General features: G+C 40.3%; 1 protein-coding gene across 1 annotated transcript in view; it reads left to right on the top strand.

Moving 5' to 3' along the window:
- The window catches only part of NOSTRIN (nitric oxide synthase trafficking), a 38,268-nt gene that overhangs the window by 15,083 nt on the left and 1,645 nt on the right, over positions 1-21,540 (top strand). The window contains exons 4-16 of the mRNA XM_060778524.2: positions 432-515; positions 1,160-1,222; positions 1,395-1,476; positions 1,987-2,049; positions 2,225-2,323; positions 2,645-2,770; positions 8,297-8,395; positions 8,482-8,607; positions 13,052-13,160; positions 15,233-15,321; positions 16,086-16,211; positions 17,532-17,646; positions 20,271-20,396. Of these exons, the coding sequence (XP_060634507.2) occupies positions 432-515; positions 1,160-1,222; positions 1,395-1,476; positions 1,987-2,049; positions 2,225-2,323; positions 2,645-2,770; positions 8,297-8,395; positions 8,482-8,607; positions 13,052-13,160; positions 15,233-15,321; positions 16,086-16,211; positions 17,532-17,646; positions 20,271-20,396 (1,307 nt within the window). The remainder of the gene's footprint in view (positions 1-431; positions 516-1,159; positions 1,223-1,394; positions 1,477-1,986; positions 2,050-2,224; positions 2,324-2,644; positions 2,771-8,296; positions 8,396-8,481; positions 8,608-13,051; positions 13,161-15,232; positions 15,322-16,085; positions 16,212-17,531; positions 17,647-20,270; positions 20,397-21,540) is intronic.

The following is a 21,540-nucleotide window of genomic DNA, read 5'->3' as shown; positions in this document are numbered from 1 at the left end:
CATAAGAGATGGAATAATGACAAGTTAAAAAGTTTGTGATGGTGATGAGATTGAAACTAAAGCCTTCCTGATTTATCGTTCATGCCCAGGATCAACTTTTCTTGCCAATTGGATTTAATGTTGTTAATCACCCATCTTGTTTTGTAGATATATCCAACATGATGCCCTCAAACTTGCTCCATACAATGTTTTAGTTTGATAATATGAAACCAGCTATCAGGTCTGTTACATACTGGATTTTTCCACTGTTAGCTTCTTTTTTTACAGAATAATCTTTTATGTAGAGTGGTGTATTGGGTAGGATCTTGATAGAATTTCATCTAATTTCCTGCATAGGAGATAAATGGCTGCTACATATTTTAATGGGTCAGCTTTCCAAGGCAAGTAGATTTGAGTGATTGTACAATGACTTAGGAATATTTTCTTGACAGGGCTAATCTTGAGATTACATATGGTAAAGGACTAGAGAAATTGGCCACCAAGCTCAGCAAAGTGTTGAAGAAAATGAAGACTAAGTAAGTGACATCACTTCTCACTTGCTCCTGCGGTGGGGTAGGTTTCCTGCTCCAATCCTGAGCTGAACCCTATGGATGTGTACGAGCTTCTCTACCTACTTTGGCAAAATGGAGCTAATAGAAGTACACCAGGTCCTTTATTCTATAATGTCCTTTTGCTCTGTTGTGGGGAATCTGCTTTGTGTTTTGACATATTAAACTGAATTGAGTGAACACTAAGGCTACTTCATTCTTTATATTATCAGAATTCATTCTGTTTGAGCAATGGAGTAGGAAAATGATTCTCAACTTGTGGTCCCCAAATGTTTTGACCTTCATCTCCCAGAAATCCTAACAGCTGGTAAACTGGGATTTCTGGGAGTTGTAGACCAAAAAACCTGGAGACCCACAGGTAGGACTTTCCCAATGTCTAAAGGAGCCTCACTTATATGGAGCTTCAACTGCATATCAGGGCCATACGGAGATTTGCCTCACAGCCCATTGACTTTTTCCAAAAAATTTCCGAATATATATTAAGCCTGCTATCGGTACAAATGTCACACTGAGCAAATTCCTGGCAGGCAGAACACTAACATCAGAAGTTGAATTTTAAATATGTACGTTTTCTTTCTTCCTGCCTTCCCCCTCTTCCCATTATTCTTCAGTTACATTTGCAGCACCTGGCTTTGTGTTTCTGAGGGGATGAAATCTGCATCAGATTTGCACAGGTAAGCAAGGCCTGCCATATATTATTTAAAGTTTGTTGTGAGCTTTTAAAGCCTATACAATTAACACCTTGTTCAGCTGTTGCATAGAGAATATTTATAACTACTTTCTCTGGTGAAGATTGCCTGGCAACATTTCCTGCAACAGGTGTATTTTTTAATGTTGTGTGTCCAGGAAACTTGGCAAGGACATTCAGATGGAAGCATTAAGCCCGACAAATCACATTCTGGTGGAACATGAAAAGAGGAAAAAAACAGTGAGTTCAAAATATCTTGTTTTGGGGTGGGGGGGGGGTAGTATTTTTTAATATTTACCATTTAAACAGTATGTTTTATCAGATTGTTTCTATGTTTTATGATATTGGTTAAGTCATACAAGATAATACAACAAATACATCTCTTGGTTGTGTAGTTATCAAGCTTAGCTCATTCCAATATTTTAGCCTCTGCTGATTTCAAGGTTGGCAAGTGTTGAAGTCTCAGACCAACATGAGTAAGGGGAATGTTACACACCCAGTGTTAGGTAGCTGAAGACCTTTAGCAAAAAAAAAAAAAAAAAAAAAGGCTGATCCTCAAAATAAGATGCATGTGGAAACTGTCCCTGGGTATTTTGGCCTACAACTCCCAGAAATCCCAGCCAGTTTACCAGCTGTAAGGATTTCTGGGATCTGAAGGCCTGCATCTATGGCAAGCATCCTCAGAGGTAGTGAGGTGATTGTAAATAAAATAATTTCCTTCACAAATGTATGGTGTTTCACTTTTATAAGCTAGATAACAAAGTTGAGAAGGCAGCTGACATGGTCCTTGACAACTGGCGTCGACAAATAAAGGCAAGTTCATTTCTTCAGTTATATATATAAAAAAGGGCAGGGGTGTGGTGCAATCCAGGAGTTGAAACTTGTGGCAAGTAGAATATGGGAGTTCTTTGCAAGACCCAGAAGATATCTAGCCCATTTCACCACACCCCCTGGATACTCTGATTGAGATCTTTGTATTTTGTGGCAGACTAAGAAGAAATTGAAAGAATTTACCAAGGACCATGAAGCGCTATTTCGTGAAACGGAGAGCTCCCAACCACTGGCTTCACCAAAGACCAAAAGAAAGGCAAGTCTTCAGATTTTGAAAGGAGCATAGATCTGCTTACAGAAGTAGTTGATAATCTTGCAGACCGCATGGAAAGATCTTGACCTGCTGGTTATACATTCCATGAATCCCCAAACCAGTGGAATTTGAAGAATGGCTGAAGATGCAGTTCTCTACAAGGATGGAAAACTATTTTTTCCTGCCAATAAGTAATTTGTTGGAGAATGAATTATAGGGTTAAAGTTGGCAATTGGTAAAGTGAAGAGGCACACAGTGACTGAGGCCACCTCTTCTCTCTCTCTCTCTCTCATTATAAGATTGCTATGCACATTTTCTTTTTAGATGCTCAAAAACCTGGAAAAATCTGCAACAAAACTAGCGAAGGATGATGATGACTATTATAAAAAGAATTTAGCTGCCTGTGAAACTAGATTAAAATGGGAAACCACTTTAGAAAACTGCCACCAAGTAAGTCATTCTGCGATTCTTCTTTTTCTACTGATAAACTGGTTCTTTCTGCCAATTTCTCCAGAATATAAACAAGACACATTACAGTCTCTCGCCCATATTTTTATTTTTATTTGCAGTTCAGGGCGTCCAGGGATTTATGGCTATGTGTTCAAGACAACTGCAACTGAACCATAGCTCTTCAAAACCTTAAAAATAATCTAGAAATGAAAATGTATATATGTGTATGCACACACACACATTTTGATTAAGGTGCAAACATTAATGGGAGGGCCGATAGTCCAGTGCTAAAGTGTCATGTAGCCAGGTTCACGGTTTAGGATTTTCACCTCAAAGGGACTAAATCTAAAGCTATAATCAAAGTAGAGTTAGGCTAGTGGAAGTTTGTGCCCCAGTATCAATGGGGAAGTGACTGCAGTGACATCCTTTAAAGGACTTTTCCCAAGGTACTGAGCCTTATCTTCAACATATATTCAGATAGCACTTAAAATCTCCAACATGAAGCATGGCCTAGTTACTGTTATTCCATGGTGCAAAACCCCTGATTACCTTGTTAATTATGGTTCAGAGAAGAGGAGAAAAGTCAATTGCTCCCAAACTCAGTCCAATTCACTGCAACTCTCCAGTTGCCCCACACTCTTCTCAAACTCAGAAGGGAGGAAATAGAAGGGACGGAGTAGAAATTATGCATGACTTTGTCTTGGGAAAATATAGATGGCATTGAGCTGAGGCACTCACTGGAGAGTCAATTGTGCTTTTGGTATGGACATGCCCCCAGTACCAGAGGCCTGATCATACACCCTGACATCCAGTTGGTGGGATGGCATTGGGGTTGAGCAACCTCGTCATATTGGTTCCCCATCTCAAGTCTGCCAGATTCATATCTACTAGGCTTTTTATATTCTCCCTATTTCTCCCACTTCACAACAGCATAGTTTTTCACAAACTGCTTTTTAAACCTTTCTTTATGTCAACAACAATTGTGGCAAAGGTCATTATACTTATTTGCACATTATTTAGGCATGGCAGATCCTCAGTAATGGACAGAAACACTAATGTTCCCAAGATTTCGTTAGATTTTATAGCCCATTTTGTCTGAAATCTTTGCATTGTTCCTATGCTTTTGGACCTATATTCTGGAATTTGAAGGGGACCATTTTTCTACTCCAAGAGAAACTGCTTAGATGAAAAGATATTGATCAGCATAAAAAGAAGAAAAGTTAAAAAGTTAAATGTTGACTATTTGCAAAGAAAATGACAGAAGGAAAATAAAATAAAATAAAAGTTCATTAGAAGTGTTTAAAAGAAACCCAACAGCATCAACAAATGGGTTTCCCACTCAATCATCTTCCTTGAAGCAGAAGTTTAATTAAACGCAGTTAAGCATCACCACCTCCTTTCAAAGCTGCTGTATTTTAATTGCATGCGTAGACCTACTCCTGTCCTTTTAGCTTTCTTCATCTACGTGAAAGGAAAAAAAGGCCATGATCCAGCCAAAGGCTAAGCACTTTTAAGCCCCATTGGTTTTTACAAGATTGGGTTAGCAATACGGTTTACAAACCTGCCATAGGCTGTTTGAATCTCAACTTCTGGAGATTTCTTTGTAAAACAGTAGTTTCCAGAGCTTCAATGTGAAAGATAGAAACTGCTGCAAAGTGACATTTTGTGAACAATTGGCAACATCTAAACCAGTGGTGGTTTTCGCTTCCAGGGCCACACTGGAAGATGATTTGTCTTTGGCCACACATAAAATGTGTAAACACTAACAATAACTGATGAGCAAAGAACAAAGAATGTGCATCATTTTTGTGGTATCAGCCAGCACAGCTAAGCAAATAAATAAATAAATAAAGAAGTCCTTAATATCATAAACCTAATAAAGCTAATTATGCAATGCCCTGTTTGGTCTTTTGACTGAATGGTTCACGTTTGCAATTATAATACCCTGACATTTATAGACATAACATACTCTGATTATTGTATTCCATTGTCATCTAAAAAGTTTGTGCTTGAGAGCCAAGCAATCAAATTACAAAACAATCCTCTTAATGTTTGTGTTGGGGAACATTCATAGGCATCCTGAGCTGAATGCAGGCCGCAAGCCACAAGTTGGACAAGCCTGATCTAAACAATGTCTAGTCAAATTGGACACAGAGACACAGAGGGGTCAAATCCTAATATATGTATAAACAAGCTCACAGGCGTAACAGGGAAATACATTTCCCCTTAATATAAACAATTTTTATAATATAATTCAACATATAGGGATACTCAAATTATACGAGGAAGAACCAACTCCTAAGAGGCCTTGTGAAGTTGTCAATCTTATGACCAACGAGGGCAGAAAATACCCAATATGTTAATGATTGTGTTTTTTAATTAATCTCCCAATCCCTTCAATGTTTTCGAAAAATATCCCCCGCTCCACAGGATTTTCATTGACATTTGTGACTTCTCTTGCCTCCCATGCCGTCACATTTCAGATCCCGAGGATTATATATTTTGCAGTGTTTGTGTGCTTCTAAATGTCATTGAATGGGACATTGAGGATTAAAAGGATGGCAAATGCACAGCTCTGTTGTACTGGGAGATACCTATCATTGTGTAGCTATAAATACACACACACATCAGAAAGATATCTGCTTATACCTCTGACTTTTGTAGAGAAGATCAGTCCATAAACCTGGACAAAGACTGCAGCCTTACAGTTTAACTCTTGCAAATAGGAGAGCACACTTTCCTCTAATACAGTGGTTCTCAACCAGTGGGTCCCCAGGTGTTTTGGCCTACAAATCCCAGAAACCCCAGCTAGTTTACCAATCCCTTCAATGTTTTTGAAGCTGTTGGGATGTTTGGGAATTGATGGCCAAAGCATCTGGGGACCCATAGGTTAAGAACCACTGCTCTAATACTTTCTGCAGTCCGTGATTAACTACTCCTACTAGTAAACGCACTGCAAGCTCTTAGGGAGGTGAATGTTAGCTTCCAGTTTCTTTTAGATCCTTCCACTTTGTGGAAAGGAGTGTAGCTTTGGAAGAAAAGGTCTCAGTGGAGCTTCAGATCTTGACAAAGTAAATTGTTCATGCAGAACTTCCCACATTCTCCATTATAAGTTAGAGTTGGTCTTCTGTATCCATGGATTGTGCATCCATGGATTCCACCATGCACAACTTGAATTCTAAAAAATCCCCAAAGCAAACTTGTATTTTGTCATTTGATGTCATTGTATTTAACAGGTCTTGAGCATCTGTGAATTTTGGCATCCACAGGAGTCCAGGAACTAAACTATGGCAGATAACAAGGGATCACTGTACTGTCCACTGACAATTCATTCTGGCAGAAATAGAAACAAGGAGTGTAGATTAAAGAGATGTGGAGTTTTGCTAAATGTTAAACCTTCTAAATACTGACAGCTCTTTGGTTGTGGAACACATCACCCTATGAACACATCACCACTTTCTTTAAGATAACTGACAAGAAGCTAGATGCTATAGTTCCACCCTGCATTGTAGATCTGGTTTGGAACAGGATCTAAATGGGGTGAACCAACGTCAGACTATCAGGATTGGCTTTGCTTTTTACTAGAACCCTGTGATCCATAGAATGCAACCTGGTGCAAAAGACACAGCCCTTGTCTTTTGCACCAGGAGGACACTTGAAATACTTGGCACAAATGGACAAGAAGAGGTAGAATATGCTTTTGGGTTTTAAATGCTTTTAATTTAATCTTTTAAACTCTAAATTTTAAAGATCTGTTAAATGTGAAATGGTTATAATACCAATTTGTTGGTCTGTGTTCAATTGTCTGATTGCCTTTCTTGCTTGTGTAATTGTAAATTGGGTTTTTTCTTTTGGTTTGTGTTATTTTGTATTTTTATACGACATTGAATATTTGCCTCTCTTTATGTCTTAAGCTGCCCTGAGTCCCCACTGGGGAGATAGGGTGGGACAAAGTCTAATTCAGTCATTAATTTATTCACAAACTCTAAGCCCAAAGTACCAAAAATGATCTGTGCATACTTAATTTTGGGATATAATTTAGACTAAGACCAAGGGAGAGTCATTCTCTTATGCAAATTAATCATAGGCTGTCACTAGTGATTGAGTATGACTGTCTTCCAAGTGTGGAATCCTGCTGGCAGGTCTGCAAATGACTGTATAAACCTATTCTGTATCCACATGGTTTTTCCCAGTGAGGGCATATATTTCCAGATGGAAGGCGGTCCCAACAAGGGTTTGCTTGATGTGCCTTCCTCTTGGCACATTTCTCCTTTATGCCCTCTATTGGTGCCTCCTCAAAATCCACAGCATTGTTGGTAACAGCTGACTTCCAGTTGGAGCGCTTGAGGGCTAAGGCTTCCCAGTTCTCAGTATTTATTTCACATTTGTAAAGCTTAGCTTTAAGCCCATATTTAAATCTCTTTTGCAGTCCACTACATTCCATTTTCTGTTCTTGAGCTGAAAGTAACCACTTTGGGAGACAGTGATCGGGCATTTGGAGAACATGGCAAGTCCAGCAAAGTTGATGATGGAGAATCATGTCTTCAGTGCTGGTGGTCTTTGCTTCTTCCAAAAGAGTGACGTTTGTTCGCCTGTCTTCCCAAGAGATTGACAAGTTAATAACAAAGTGGGAATTGGAAGTCTTTGATCAGAAATCACTGGAAATCTCCCAATAATTTAACTAGCAGAGTCAATTGTCCACTGCAGACTGGATAATAATAATAATAATAATAATAATAATAATAATAATAATAAACTTTATATTCCACTCTATCTTCCCAAAGGGACTCAGGGCAGATTCCAAATATAAAAGACAAGCATTCAATGCCTGAACACAACAATACATCCATAATAACAAAATTTAAACAATCCAACATATAAACATGAATTATAACTTAATAACTAAAATTAAATAAAAAACACAGCCTGTTATAACAGACATAAGACAAAACATCAAATATCAAATATGACCTTCAAAAGTTCCTTCCTGAAAAACAGGATCCTTATACTGATATTCCTCAGCAGAATTGTGTATGTATGTTTTTACTGTAGTCCCCAAAGAATGAGATGTGCTTCTGCCGTAGTCAGTGCACATAGAGTTTCTGCCGTAGTCAGTGCACATAGAGTCTATTTTTAAAATAGTGGATTCAATGTACCTGTTTGAATTTAGGTTTGAATGACAGTAAGGTTCGAAGATCTGTTCTGTGATATAAGAATTATGCTGGTATGAGTTGCGGTGTGTGCATGTTTTGGTACTTTTACCATTTCAGTTTGTAATAATCAGAAATGTGTTTGTGAGTATAACAAGTTCTACTTCCAAAATATATCTTGTAAAAGCATTCCTGGTTCAGAGGATATTTACCCAGCAACATTGGTGATTGTATCATTTTAGCATCCCTGAAATGATTTATAGAACTATTCCAATGGGATTGTGTAAAGGCTGTATATTCTTGCAACCCATAGAAAACCGTGATGGTTACAGATTGACTTTTCAATTTACTCAAATTACTTTTTTCTTTCCAACAGAGTGTACTGGATCTTGAAAAGGAGAGACTCTATCTTCTGTATAGCATGTTAAATCGTTATAGCCAGCAGCTTACCAGTTTTGGAGAAAGCTTAATTGCTGTAGGTATATTTACAATCTTTACCACTTCCAATTAAACACAATGAGAGTTTATTTTGCCATTTAACTATATTTATTACTATTCAAGTGCCACACAACAACTCATAATGCTGTCTGCAAAGCCGACACTGACAAGGATGTGCAGACATTAGTGAGAGAACTGTCCATCCCCATTGAAGACACCAAAGTGGAATTCTTGCTCACTGACTATTATGTAAGTATCCTCTAATGTTCCTGCAATCTCAAATACAATTACATATATTAATTTTACAGGAGTCCTTGGGGGCATATAGTGGAATCATGTTGTAGTGCCACATCACTCACTGAAAGGCTACTGTTCTTAACAGGGTCCAAGAACAGTGTTGTACTTTAACTTTAGTAGGGGAGCCCCTGGTGGCGCAATAGGTTAAACCCTTGTGCCAGCAGGTCTGCTGATTGATAGGTCAGTGGTTCGAATCCAGGGAGAGCGTGGATGAGCCCCCTCTGTCAGCTCCAGCTCCCTATGCGGGGATATGAGAGAAGCCTCCCACAAGGATGGTAAAACATCAAACATCCAGGCATCCCTTGGCCAATGTCCTTGCAGATGGGCAATTCTCTTACACCAGAAGCAACTTGCAGTTTCACAAGGTGCTCCTGACACAGAAAAAAAAACTTCAGTAGGGATTGACTAACATTCGCTTCCATGATAGAAAGTGATATATTCTGGGGAAACTAGAAATTGGTAAAGTTACTTCTCTGACTACAGCTCCCAGAATTATCTGGGCATAATCATTGTTATACAGTTTGTATTATGCAGAGCAGGAAGTATTTTTAGTTCCCATGTACAAAGTTCCTATGCTCCAAAGCTCAAAAAAGTTGTTTCTAGATTATTCTGGTGTTTATGCTGCCTGGAAGATTTGGGGACTTACAAGCCAAAACAATAACTTGCTCAATTTATGGATAAAACTGTGCATATAGAGACTAAATATACAATCAACCCTGCACATTTGTAGTTTTGATTTTTGTGGATTTGATTATTTGCAGATTTGACTAAAATATTCACTCTAGAAAACTCTAGTGCTCCGGTGTAACTCTAAGATCAATCTCCATTGGAGGTTGAATATAGTCACACTGGAAAAATGTAGAGATTTCTAGAGAGGTGATCTCTCAGGTTGAAAAATTATCCATTTATTATTTGTAGTTTTTCCACTTTCGTGTCATTCTGCACCCCTAACCCCAGCAAATATGGAGGGCTGACTGTATTTTCTCCTCTGGGTAACACCAATAACCAAGGACCACGTTTTCTCTAGGCTTCTTTGGGCATAATTCATAGAAAATGTGAGCCCTTAGACATGGAAGCATTCCATATGTCAATTTCAGATTTACATGTCCGTAATTTGTGTGCATATGTAAGATTAGCAGGGCATTGCTCAGTAATATAACATATAAATTAATTGATACACACTGTAATTGAATTTAATCATGAAGGAACACCGAGAGAATATTTATAAGCACAGAGCTTCATCCATGTCTCATATTCAGTACAAATCAGGCAAGAGACAGGTGAGGATAGTCTGAAAAAGTGGTTCAAAACACTGCAGACTGTATTGATAGTTACGTATGTACCATGAGATTGCTAAGACTTGAGGTTGCTGATGCTTTAATTACCTAGGTATGTTTTGTTTTGTTCTTTTTCGTAAAAGAAACTGTTGCAACCAAGAATGCAAGCTCAATTAGTCCCCAAAGCAAAAACATTTTAATCGATAGCCGAGCCATAGACCACATCTTCAAAGAGTTTGCAGCTATTTCAATATCACTGTTGTGTTTGCTTCATAAAGGATTAGTCACAAATCAATGCACAATGCCAAGTGTTTTATCCATGCAGGAAACAAAGCGATAAATCATACAAAAGTCCATGGAGAGAGAAGATGCGGTGGAATTGGTTTTCTGATTGTGCCTCCCTTTACATTGCAATTCAGTGTCATGGCTATAAGGATACAATGCAACAGCAACAGAAAATAGTTTGCTCAGTATTGTAACTTTTCATTCCATTTAACCATGGAGTCAGACTCTTATGTGTTTCATCTTTCCTCCCCCTAACAGAATTGCCTTATCTGTGGTATCTATTTTCATTCAGAAGTAAAACTGGGGGGGGGGGGGGGGGGGGAGCCTATAGGTGTTGTCTTTGTTTTGGGTAGGTGGCATCCTTCTTTAGAAGGAATGGAAACCTCAAGTCTAGCAAAAGTTAATACTTTGATTCTACCAGTTCTCCCTCAGTCCAAATAAATAAATGAAAAAATAAAAAATAAAAGTTGGGGGGGGGGAGGGACACTTTCAGTCCTGGATCAAAGAAAGCTCCTTCTAGCCATAGTTCATCAATATGGTTCAGTGAGGACTGCTGGGAAGATATATCCATATAATGTATATCAGTGGTAGGTGAAAGAATGGGTAGGCCACATTTCCTTACATCTCAGTCCCCACAAAGCTTTCCATGATGATCAAGGCCCTTTCCCACTACAGTTATAGAACTATGGGGGTTGAATGAAAAGTAATGCCTCCACCTTTGTAACTCCTCAACAGATGGCAGTACTGGTATGCGGCAGGCACTGGCTTTTCAGTAGACTCTCCTCTACAGTTCCATTTTGGCGGGAAGCCTTAGCATTGAATGGTTGTGTGTTTAAAGTGCGAAGTATGGAACCCTGCATAGATGATCAGTCAATGCAATTTAAGCAACGTGCAGTTATTGAATTCTTGACAGCAGAAAGTGTTACCCCAAAGGAGATTCACCAGAGAATGCAAGCTGCTTATGGTGATTGTGTTGATGTGAGTACTGTGCATCACTGGGCAAGTAAGCTTAAAGATGTTGAGGTGACACCTTCTGCTGTCAAGAATTCAATGACTGCACGTTGCTTAAGTCGCATTGACTGACTGTCTGAGCAGAGATCCATACTTTAACAACACAACCGTTCAATGCTAAGGCTTCCTGCCAAAATGGAAATGTAGAGGAGAGTCTACTGAACAAGCCAGTACCTGCCGCATAACAGTACTGCTATCTGTTGAAGAGTTACAAAGGTGGAGGCATTACTTTTTATTCAACCCTCGTATGATCTCCCTGCAACTGCCATGGTGACATCCAGTAAAATTCTAGGGTTTGTGGTTTGATTGCGGTATTAGAGCTGCCCTGTGGCCGAGGATTTTAAGTGCCCCACAATCTGCAAATCCCAGGATTGAATATGAATTATAGTGTTATAATTGTGGAGTGTGAAAGAACACCTCGCCATCAGGCTAAAAATATTCACCCTTGTCCTACAGAGTTGTGGGAAAATGACTTAACAACATGTACCAAACTTACAAGCAAGATCAGTACAATTTCTGAGCCTGATAGACTTAGGCATCTACATAAATGCAGGTTCAGCATTTCATGGATTCTGAATCAATTCTTCCACCCCATTGACCACCTGCAGGGTTTTGTTTTGTTTTTTTTTAAACCCTTTATGCTTGTGAATCTTTTTATTGGATGCCTGCTTCTTTTTTAAATAATAATGAATTTCTAGCAGAACTGGTGGTCCTCTTGGGAATTTCTCATATTGCTAACTTGATCATAAATTTTGTATCACATTCTTTTATACTGATAATAGCAATTTAACACCATGCAGGTTGGTTAGGGGCCAGCATTGTATAATAGTCTGACTGTTGACTAAGAGACCAGAATTTGAATCTCTATTTTGACCTAGTGCAAATTTTCTATGAATAAAGCTTGCTAAGAAAACCATAGGATAGATTCGCCATAAATCAGTTGACTTGAAGGTACATATGTGTGAGATAAATAGTGGCATACTTACTTTATTAAAGCTGATTTACTTTATTATATTTTGAAATGGAATTAGCAATGTTTAGAGCACAGGGGGATGGCAAACAGATTTGTCATGGTTTCCATTTGCCTGCTGTGTTAGACACCAGATTGGGGACAAGGGTCTAAGTCATATCAGCTTGTCCCCTTGATGCCAACCCAGAGACGAAAGCATTTAGGGTAGTGGTTCTCAGCCTGTGGGTCCCCAGGTGTTTCGGCCTTCAATTCCCAGAAATCCTAACAGCTCATAAACTGGCTGGGATTTCTGGAAGTTGTACACCAAAACACCTGGGGACCCACAGGTTGAGAGCCACTGGTTTAGGGATGGGAGAGTTGATGCTTGTAGCAGTGGATCTGCTGCCAGATCACTTTAGAAGAGTTCAGATGGAACTTGGTTTGCCTCTTTGTTGCCCTACAGCTTTCAAGAATGCAGTCTACATAGGAAACTGACTATAGGGATCTTGCTGGCAATGTGTAAATAAATTGGGTGCTCATCATCACTCCTGTCCACACCAGCTGAAAGGATATGGTTTCATTTCTTTAACCTGTAGAAAGTCAAGATTAGTATTGCTGAGGAACATACTCTACCTGTCAGTTCTTTTGTAATCCAGAGCAGCAACTGAAATGTTTTGTAATGCATGAAGACACCACTGACTGAAACACACTCTCAACACGCGTCACTTTGTGCCAGTGATGTCAACACTTCAAGCACTTGCTGAGTGCATTATCAAATGCCTTCCACACAGACACTTTGACTAGAGATCTATTTTTGCACCCACGCATCCTTTTCCCTCTAAACTGAATTTCTAAATCTTCCTTCCTATGAAAGGAGGAAGATGCCACAAGCCTTATTGAAAAAGAGAGGCGACAAGCTTCCATCAAAGCCAAAGTACTCCGCCTGCAGAAGGACTTGGAAAAGGCCGTACAAGACAAAACAGGTTATCATACTTTCACAGAATGTCTCATTATACAGAATTTTTATCAAAGGCTTTCTGTTTTCAGGAATCACTTGAGAAGCTTGAAACTCTCTAAGGCCCTCCAGTCACAAAGTGGTGATAGGCACAAGTTGAATCAGGACCGCTGATTTCATAGCCCAGGCAGACAATGCTAATGATGTGATAGACTGCCTGAACTGTCTCTTAGAGCCAGCGAAGGAGATATAATGATCAAGCAATGCCATTAAGAGCTCCATGACTCAGTGCTAGCCTATGTAGGTCTATTTAGAACAGTGGTTCTCAACCTGTGGCTCCCCTGATGTTTTGGCCTTCAATTTCCAGAAGTCCTAACAGCTGTAAACTGGCTGGGATTTCTGGGAGTTGTAGGCCAAAACACTTGGGGACCCACAGATTGAGAACCACTGGTTTAAAAGCAAGGCACATTGAGTTTATTCCCCAGTAAGTGCTTGATAGTCTAAATCTGTCCCGAACAGTGCTATCTTATTTACCCCCATGTTGTTGGGGGGGGGGGGGGGTGGTCTGCATGATAACATCTGGTCTGCTCATGTTGCATGAAGTATTTCTGGTAAAAAGTTGTGAAGGCACAACCATCCCTCCACATTTGCAGAATTGATTAAAAATGTTCTCTCTATGATCTCCAGTGTGAATCTGTGGTCGACTTCCTCTCTTGGAATCTCTAGGTTCTCCAATGCAATTCTGTGTTCGGTTTCCAAAGGATGTTGACCACAGAGTCATGCTGAAATACCAATAAAAATAGCAATATATTTTGTTTTTCACTTTCACAGGAGTCCCATGCCCTTACCACCACCAAATATGGAGGGCTAACTGCATTAGCCAGTCTGGGCCTACCCTTATTTTAATTTAAGAGAGGATGGGGGCCTGTGCTGGATTAATAATTTGAGAAACTATTCTCCAGCGTGCTCTTGCCTTTTGCCCACTCTGTATCTTTTTGCAAAAGCTCAGAGCTCTGCATTCTTTCTTCCACAATTCAAAACTAAAGTTTCAGGGAACAGCTCAAGGAAGAAAAGTAGTAGAGGTGCAGAGTAAAAACATTATTGTAAGTTTTTCGGGCTATAATGGCCATGTTCAAGAAGCATTCTCTCATGATATTTCACCTGCATCTATGGCAGGCATCCTCAGAGGTTGAGAGGTCTGTTGGAAACATTCAATGCTAACCAAAATTGGAAACCAACAGACCTCACAACTTCTGAGGATGCCTGCCATAGATGCAAGCAAAACACCAGGAAAGAATGTTTCTGGAACATGGCCATATAGCCCGGAAAACTTACAACAACCCAGAGATTCTGGCCATGACAGCCTTTGACAAAATATTCCTCTCTTAGGAAGAAACCACTCCAGAGAGTGTTTTGTGGCTAGTAGATGCTATTTCTGCCATTCACCCATGTTTTTCCTTTATTAATAAAAAAAGGAACAAGCAATAAATCAATTTCCATGCTCTGAAATTGAGTTTATATACATCAACTGAGCACATTAATGCATCCCATAGGTTTTAAGCATTAAAAAAACCAGCTGTGTTGTGTTTAGCCTTTTTTTCCATCTAAGAATGTTCAGGAATCCATACAATTGGATATAATTGTATGGATAATTTGATTCCAGTTTGTATTTGGAGAAAAGAACAAACCTAGTCTCTCCTTCCTCAAACTCTCAAATGTGAGGAAAGGCTAACCTTTAAAGACAGAACTTTACATCAGGCTGGTTTGTTACTCTAAAATAGCACCTTTTATTGAATACGCCTTATGCAATTGCATTTTTACTGTTACTAATGTTCCTTTTTATACTAGTGTTGACAGCTTTGTCCATTTGAGCATACATTGTTTTGGAGGGCAAAAGCAGCAGCTACTTTTTAATGCATATACATATCTTGGCAATATTTTAGGGTACTGTTACTCATTACAGTTGATTTCCAGAGAAATAATTGCATGAAGAATTGCTGTAGTAAACAATCTGCATGTAAAACATTGACCTGTAAGTTTATTACAAACATTTAAAAATGTTTCACTGATGCTTATCGTATGTGTGGTCTTTTTCTAAAGGCTTGGAACGGATGCTTGAAGCATACACCAAGACTCCACAGTTCTCAGATGCAAAGAATCAGAATGATATCACTGAACAGCTCTATGAGGTACAGTTGAACTATGCAAGTTGGTTTCTCCATTTGATTTTAAGTATTTGACTGGGCTCTATACAGCTTTAAGAAAGTCTAAATAAATCTGCTGTAAGTTAGATTTAAACTTTGCTTTTGGGACAAGAAACCCTAAGAAAACACAAACATTATGAACTGGATCCTGGTTGGCTACCTCAATCCTACCTTTGACAAAGAGGTGGGAGCAGAGTACAAAGCACAGAGCCCTTTCAACTGTTTTTAAGTCTTCTTGGGGTCACCCAGCACCCCATATATATATATATATATATATATATATATTTATATATATATATATATTTACAAAGAAGGGAGGAGGCTCAAGTTAGATATTATGCTAAATCGGGTTTCATGGAAAACGTGGTGTACTGGAGTCTAATATACGCTGCCTCGCTGTTAATTCACAGTGGGGCCAGCTACATAAATCAGGAACCTTCTGTCTCTGGTCTGTTTAGGCTGGCACGTCAATCCTACGGGAATCAGTGTCCTGCTTGTTATTCTCCTGTGCCCCAGCTCAGTATTACCTAAGGTTATTCCTTTGGCTTGTTAAAAGAGAGACAAGCTAGTGTTGAGGCTTGCTAGGCTCAGACTTCATGTTCAACAGGAGATACCTTGTGCATTTTCTGGCTGCTGTGGACTAGCACATAGCCTATTATGCAAGATGCAATGGCTTAACATTTAAAGCAGTGTGCATGAAAATATTCCTCTATGCATACAATAACTTTTCAATGCTTGTATTATTCAAGACCACACTGAAAGCTACCCTTCTCCAAGCAAACCACTTCAAGTTGGCCAGTGTGCTAGCAGAAATTGAACAGAGGTCTAAACCAACAAATCCCTGGAATAACTGCATTTCAAAATGGAAAGAAAAGGTAATATTTTAAAATGGCAGTCAACCATCAGAACACATTTAAGGTGGTTATTTGGAGAGGAGATGCTCTTACTTGCTCAGTTCCAGTCTAAAGCTTCCATACCCGGCATTGTCTTCTTCTCAACACCCATATGTCTAATGCAGTGGTTCCCAACCTTTTTTTTTTTTGACCAGGGACCACTTTGACCAGGGACCATTCTCCAACATTAGTACCAAAAAAGGTTACAAAACAGTTTTGGGTCAACTTTGATTCGGTTTGGTTATTTGGGGTGCTGATTCAGAAAATGGCATTGGATAGACCACATCAGCTCCAGTTCCTGTTGCAGAACATATGCCATCCAGTAGTTGCCATCTGCTCACTCACAGAAAACCATATTTAAGACTAGAGCTGATATGGTAGTAGTCATCTTTCATGGGTAATCAGCCTCTCCCCTCCCAACATCCCCATTGCCTCGGCACTATAAGAGGGTTTTGTGAGACCAGTCAGTTGTTGCCACATGGTTTTGAGGCAACAGTGTAGTAATGGTGAGGCCGTGGACCATGTTTTTGTTCTTGTGGATCACAGATGATCCACAAACCATGGGTTGAGAACCACTGGTAATGGAAACATGAAGTCATTGCTACTAATAGGCTGTGCTTCTGTTGGTCAATTATTATATGGCTTAAACTTTTAGGAGCTCAACAGCCATGGACTTCAGTTGTCTCTTAAGTTTGGAAAAAGCTTTAAGAAAACATTTGAATAACTGGAGCCAGTACTATGATATTGAATAATCATGAACTGATTCTTCAGATTTAAAATCTTGTAAGTTCTATGTTGCTGAGCTGAACACATAAAAGAAGCAATGGCAATTTGACATTTAGTACTGATAAGTGATATGCTGTATTACTTCTATAGCTGATCCCATAACAGAACAATTTTATATTAATGCTGTTTCACATGTTACAAGATAAACAAGATCTCTTTTCCATAAGCACTGCAATGAATGCAGAGAAATGTCTTAAAGGCTGTGCATAGGAGTCTCAGTCAATTACAGTTTCCAGACATGTGTGGAGCCAAGGTTTCCCTATTCACTGCTGTTGAGTCATACATTGAAAAAATAGAAACTTTTTTCTCCTAGCAGCCCATGATAAAACTCTGAGTATCTTCCTTCTCTACCATACCAATAGGTATCATTTAAATATTGTAAATTAATACCAGTTTTAGACAGCAATTAAACATGTTATACCTCCTAGTGCTAAGATCATTTGGTGGGACGTTTAGCATTTCAGTAATAGACTGTGATAAATAATTATAGCATTTTCTTTTTCCTAATAATGACAGGACTGTGTGCATAGTTCTGTCGTCATCACTTGCCCCATGAAAGGGAGTCACTTTAAGCGCACTGTGAGCACCAGGAGTGCTCCCGAAGGACAAACTCACTCAAGTGGCCTTCCAGGTAAAGTCTCTTTTACTCTGAATTATACCAGCATATATGGCCTTGGTTTTCTTCTCATAATCACAGAGGTGGCGAAATGATTACTGTTCTGATAATACAAACAAGCTACATACTGAGTGAAAATAAGTTAGTAAAAGGTTTCATAAGTTGGGTTGAATGCATTTATATAAGGGGCAGCTAGCCTGTTGATTGACACATCAGGTCCTAGCACCTCTCTCAAACTCTCCCCTTCCTTGCCAACTTAAGTGCACTCAACTCAATGGTTAGCAGCACTACTACTGATTAGGATTGTGCAAAACAGCTTTATGGAAAGAAGGCAATTTGAAGTACCCTCTCTTTTCTCGTTGGAATACCTGTACATGAAGTTAGAGCTCTTTAGATCTACTCCATGTAATGCCGAGGGATGAGAACTGAGGAGCATAGGAAACCATTATAAAATTTCTCACAACCCTTCTTCTATTTTATTCTTTTCATTTAAGCAACTTTTATGCTAATCAGAGATGACAGAATTATAGTTGAACTGAATATACGGTGTGTGTGTGTGTGTTTGTGTGTGTGTATATATACACACACACACACACACACACACACTAGCTGTACCCACCACACGTTGCTGTGGCCAACCTTCCTTCCCTCTTTCTCTCCTTTTTTCCTCTTTCCTTCCCTCCCTCTTTTTCTTTCCTTTTCTTTCCCTTCTTCTTTCTTCCTTCTCCACACGTTTCTTTTCTCACCTCTTTTGCTCCTTGGTTCCACCCTTCCTTGTCTCTTTCCCTCCCTCTCCCTTTCGTTCCTTCTCTCCTTCCTCCCGTCTTTCACTTTTTTATTTCATTCTCTCCCTCCTCTCCTTCCTTCCTTCTCTACTCTTCTTTCTTTCCTTATCTCCTTCCCTTCCTCCTTTACCCTTTTCCTTCCTTCTCTCCTTCTTTCCCTTCTTCTCTCACACTTTCTATCCTTCCTTCTCTCCTTCCTTCCTTCTTTACATTTCTTTCCTTCTTTCCCTTCTTCTCTCCTTCCTTCCGTGGGGGGCGTGGCCGGGGGAAGGAGGTAAGGTTGGGGTATGGGCGTTTAGGGGCAGGGTGGGGGAGGGGCGTTAATGTGGGGGGTGTGGCCGGGGAGGGAGGGGGCGTGGCATGAACGTGGGGTGTGTGTCGTGAACGTGGGGGGCGTGGCCGAGGAGGGAGGGGCGTGGTGTGAACGTGGGGGGCATAGTGTGAACGTGGGGGGCGTGGCCGGCATAAGGAGGGGGAGGAGGTAAGGTTGGGGTTATGGGCGTTTAGGGGCGGGGCGGGGGAGGGGGCGTGAACGTGGGGGGCTTGGCATGAACGTGGGGGGCGTGGCTGGGGAGGGAGGGGGCGTGGCGTGAACATGGGGGCGTAGCCAGGGGAAGAAGGAGGGGAAAGAGGTAAGGTTGGGGTTATGGGCGTTTAGGGGCGTGGCGTGAACGTGGGGAGCGTGGCCAGGGAGGGAGGGGGCATGGTGTGAACGTGGGGGGCATGGCCGGGGGAAGAGGAGGTAAGGTTGGGGTTATGGGCGTTTAGGGGCGGGGAACATGGGGGCATGGCATGCACGTGGGGGGTATGGCCAGGGGAAGAAGGAGGGGGAGGAGGTAAGGTTGGGGTATGGGCGTTTAGGGGCGGGGAGGGGGCGTGGGAAGGAGGGTGCGTTGGAAAGAGGGCGTTTGGGAGAGTAGGGCCTGGGCGACGGAGGATGGGGGCGTGGCTTGCGCGGAGGGTGCATTGGCCGGCCGGCCATGTGCGCGCGCCGGCTACTTGCGGCGGGCCGGCTTTGCGCATGCTCAGTTGGTTTTTGTTATTATGAGTGTGTCGAAATGTTGTTTAGAATTTTGAATCGGTTTGTGCATACCTTGTGGGTTGAGGTATGTGCATGGTAAATTTGGCAACTTTTTGTCGGGGTTTTTTTGAGTTTTGCTGTCCCGTTGGACGCCCTTTCTCTTTTTATATATATAGATATACTCAACCTATATATCATACAAAGGATACATTCAGTGACACTTCAAGTAACACAATTTTAGTAACCTAGAACTTTATTTTTCTTACCTGAAATGAAATGTCTTGGGCTTCCAGCTGAAGCATACAACAGAATAGCGCTGGAGGACCTAGAAAATGCCTCTAGCAGGATTTTATGATCAAATTCCAGCAGAACTTGAAAATAGAATTGGGCCAGAGACCTACAAAGAATACTTTTCTAGGCATTGCTAGGTCCTCCAGAACATTTCTATGGTATTCAAAGCTCTATGTGTATAAATGAAAAAAAATGCAATGAGCTCATGTAGTAAGTAAACCTACTGACTATATAGCCACAAGCACTCATTTCCTGAAAGACAGGTAACAGCTGCAGGGCGAAAAAGAGCAGAATTGAAAGTCCTAAAGTGCATAAATCACCAAATTTCCATTTTCTTAAATGATTATAGAAAAGCCAACTTAAGAAAAAATGGGTGGAAAAATACTTCTGGCTTTTCAGGTCCAAGTTTGTTTCAAATATATCTCCCTTTAAAATTAATTCAAGATCTAGTATTGAGTAATAAGAATAATGCTGCCAGTAAATGCAGAGACTGTTATTATTTCCTGCTATAAGTCGTGTAACTCCATTGTTCTACCTTCCAGCTCCTTCCAGCAATTCAATGCCAGCAACCTCTTTGCACCCACAGAATGGTGATTCAATATGTGGAACTTGTACTGCTTTGTACGATTACTGCACAGAAAGGGAAGACGAACTTTGCTTGCATAAAGGTATTTATCGTGTCAGAAGCAAATTGAGAATACAGTTATAATGTATAAAAAGCCACAAACCAAGTTAAAAACTTGGCATTATGCTTGATTTTCTTTGACAAGAAGCTAGCCACTTGGGACTGCCTCTGGTACGGTTGTGAGAAGGTCCTCCATTGTGCATGTGGCAGGGCTCAGGCTGCATTGTAGTTAGTGGTGTGTGGGTTGCTCTTCTCCACACCTGCATGTCACAGACTCCATTTTGTAGCCCCATTTCTTAAAATTGGCTCTACGTCTCATGCCAGAACAGTCTGTTCAGTGCCTTCCAAGTTGCCGCCTTGTGTGCCCAGGAGGGAGTTTGAATAAAGGTATCATTTATCTTGGGTAATGCTGGTTATGGGACTGAGGGTTGTGATCCCCAAAAAGTAGAATTTCCAATCTAATAACCATGCCTAGGATACTGTATCCGGGTGAACTGAATTTCCCAGTTAGAGGGTATAAATTTCAGAACTACTTACACCAGTCAACATTAAGGGATGTAAGCATTCTCCTAGAAGCACTCTTCAAGACATTTGTCCAGGGTTCCCCCTCCTTAAATACTGAAGGGAAACACTTCCAAAATTACAGTTACTGGATGTCCTTTATTATAAAGGAAGTCCTTCACATGAGCACTACAGAAATTGTCCTTGTATTTAGACTAAAGCAGAATCCAAAAATCCAATATTTGGGTATGTGGACGTTTAGAGATAATATGAGGCCATGTTCCAGGAGCTCCCTGCCAATAGGAATAATTATGAGATGATTCATGACTGTTGATGCAGACCTAAAGAGAAGCCAAGTATGGATTTTTCTAAATACAGAAAATTGTCAGCCCTGCATCTCATGGCATTTGACTGTCCCTTATTGATATTTTGAAAACCTGCCAATCCTACCCTCTGTGAGTGTATAAAAGTAGCGATATAGGTTTGTGTGTCATTTGGATTTTAGAATAATTAACATATGAACCTTCCCGAAAAGTACATTTTAAAGATGCAAACAAGGATGTTGTATCATAAGAATCATCCTTCTCAACTAACCCTGGCATAGGATAGACAAGGATATGATTCAGTTGCAACTATGTTTATTAGGAGGGACTAGCACAGAAAAGGTCCGGTGGCCTGTGTGTAAT

Source organism: Anolis sagrei, chromosome 1 (genome assembly GCF_037176765.1).
Source record: "Anolis sagrei isolate rAnoSag1 chromosome 1, rAnoSag1.mat, whole genome shotgun sequence".
In the NCBI taxonomy this organism is placed as follows: domain Eukaryota; kingdom Metazoa; phylum Chordata; class Lepidosauria; order Squamata; family Dactyloidae; genus Anolis; species Anolis sagrei.
This window is presented reverse-complemented; position numbering and strand designations above follow the sequence as displayed.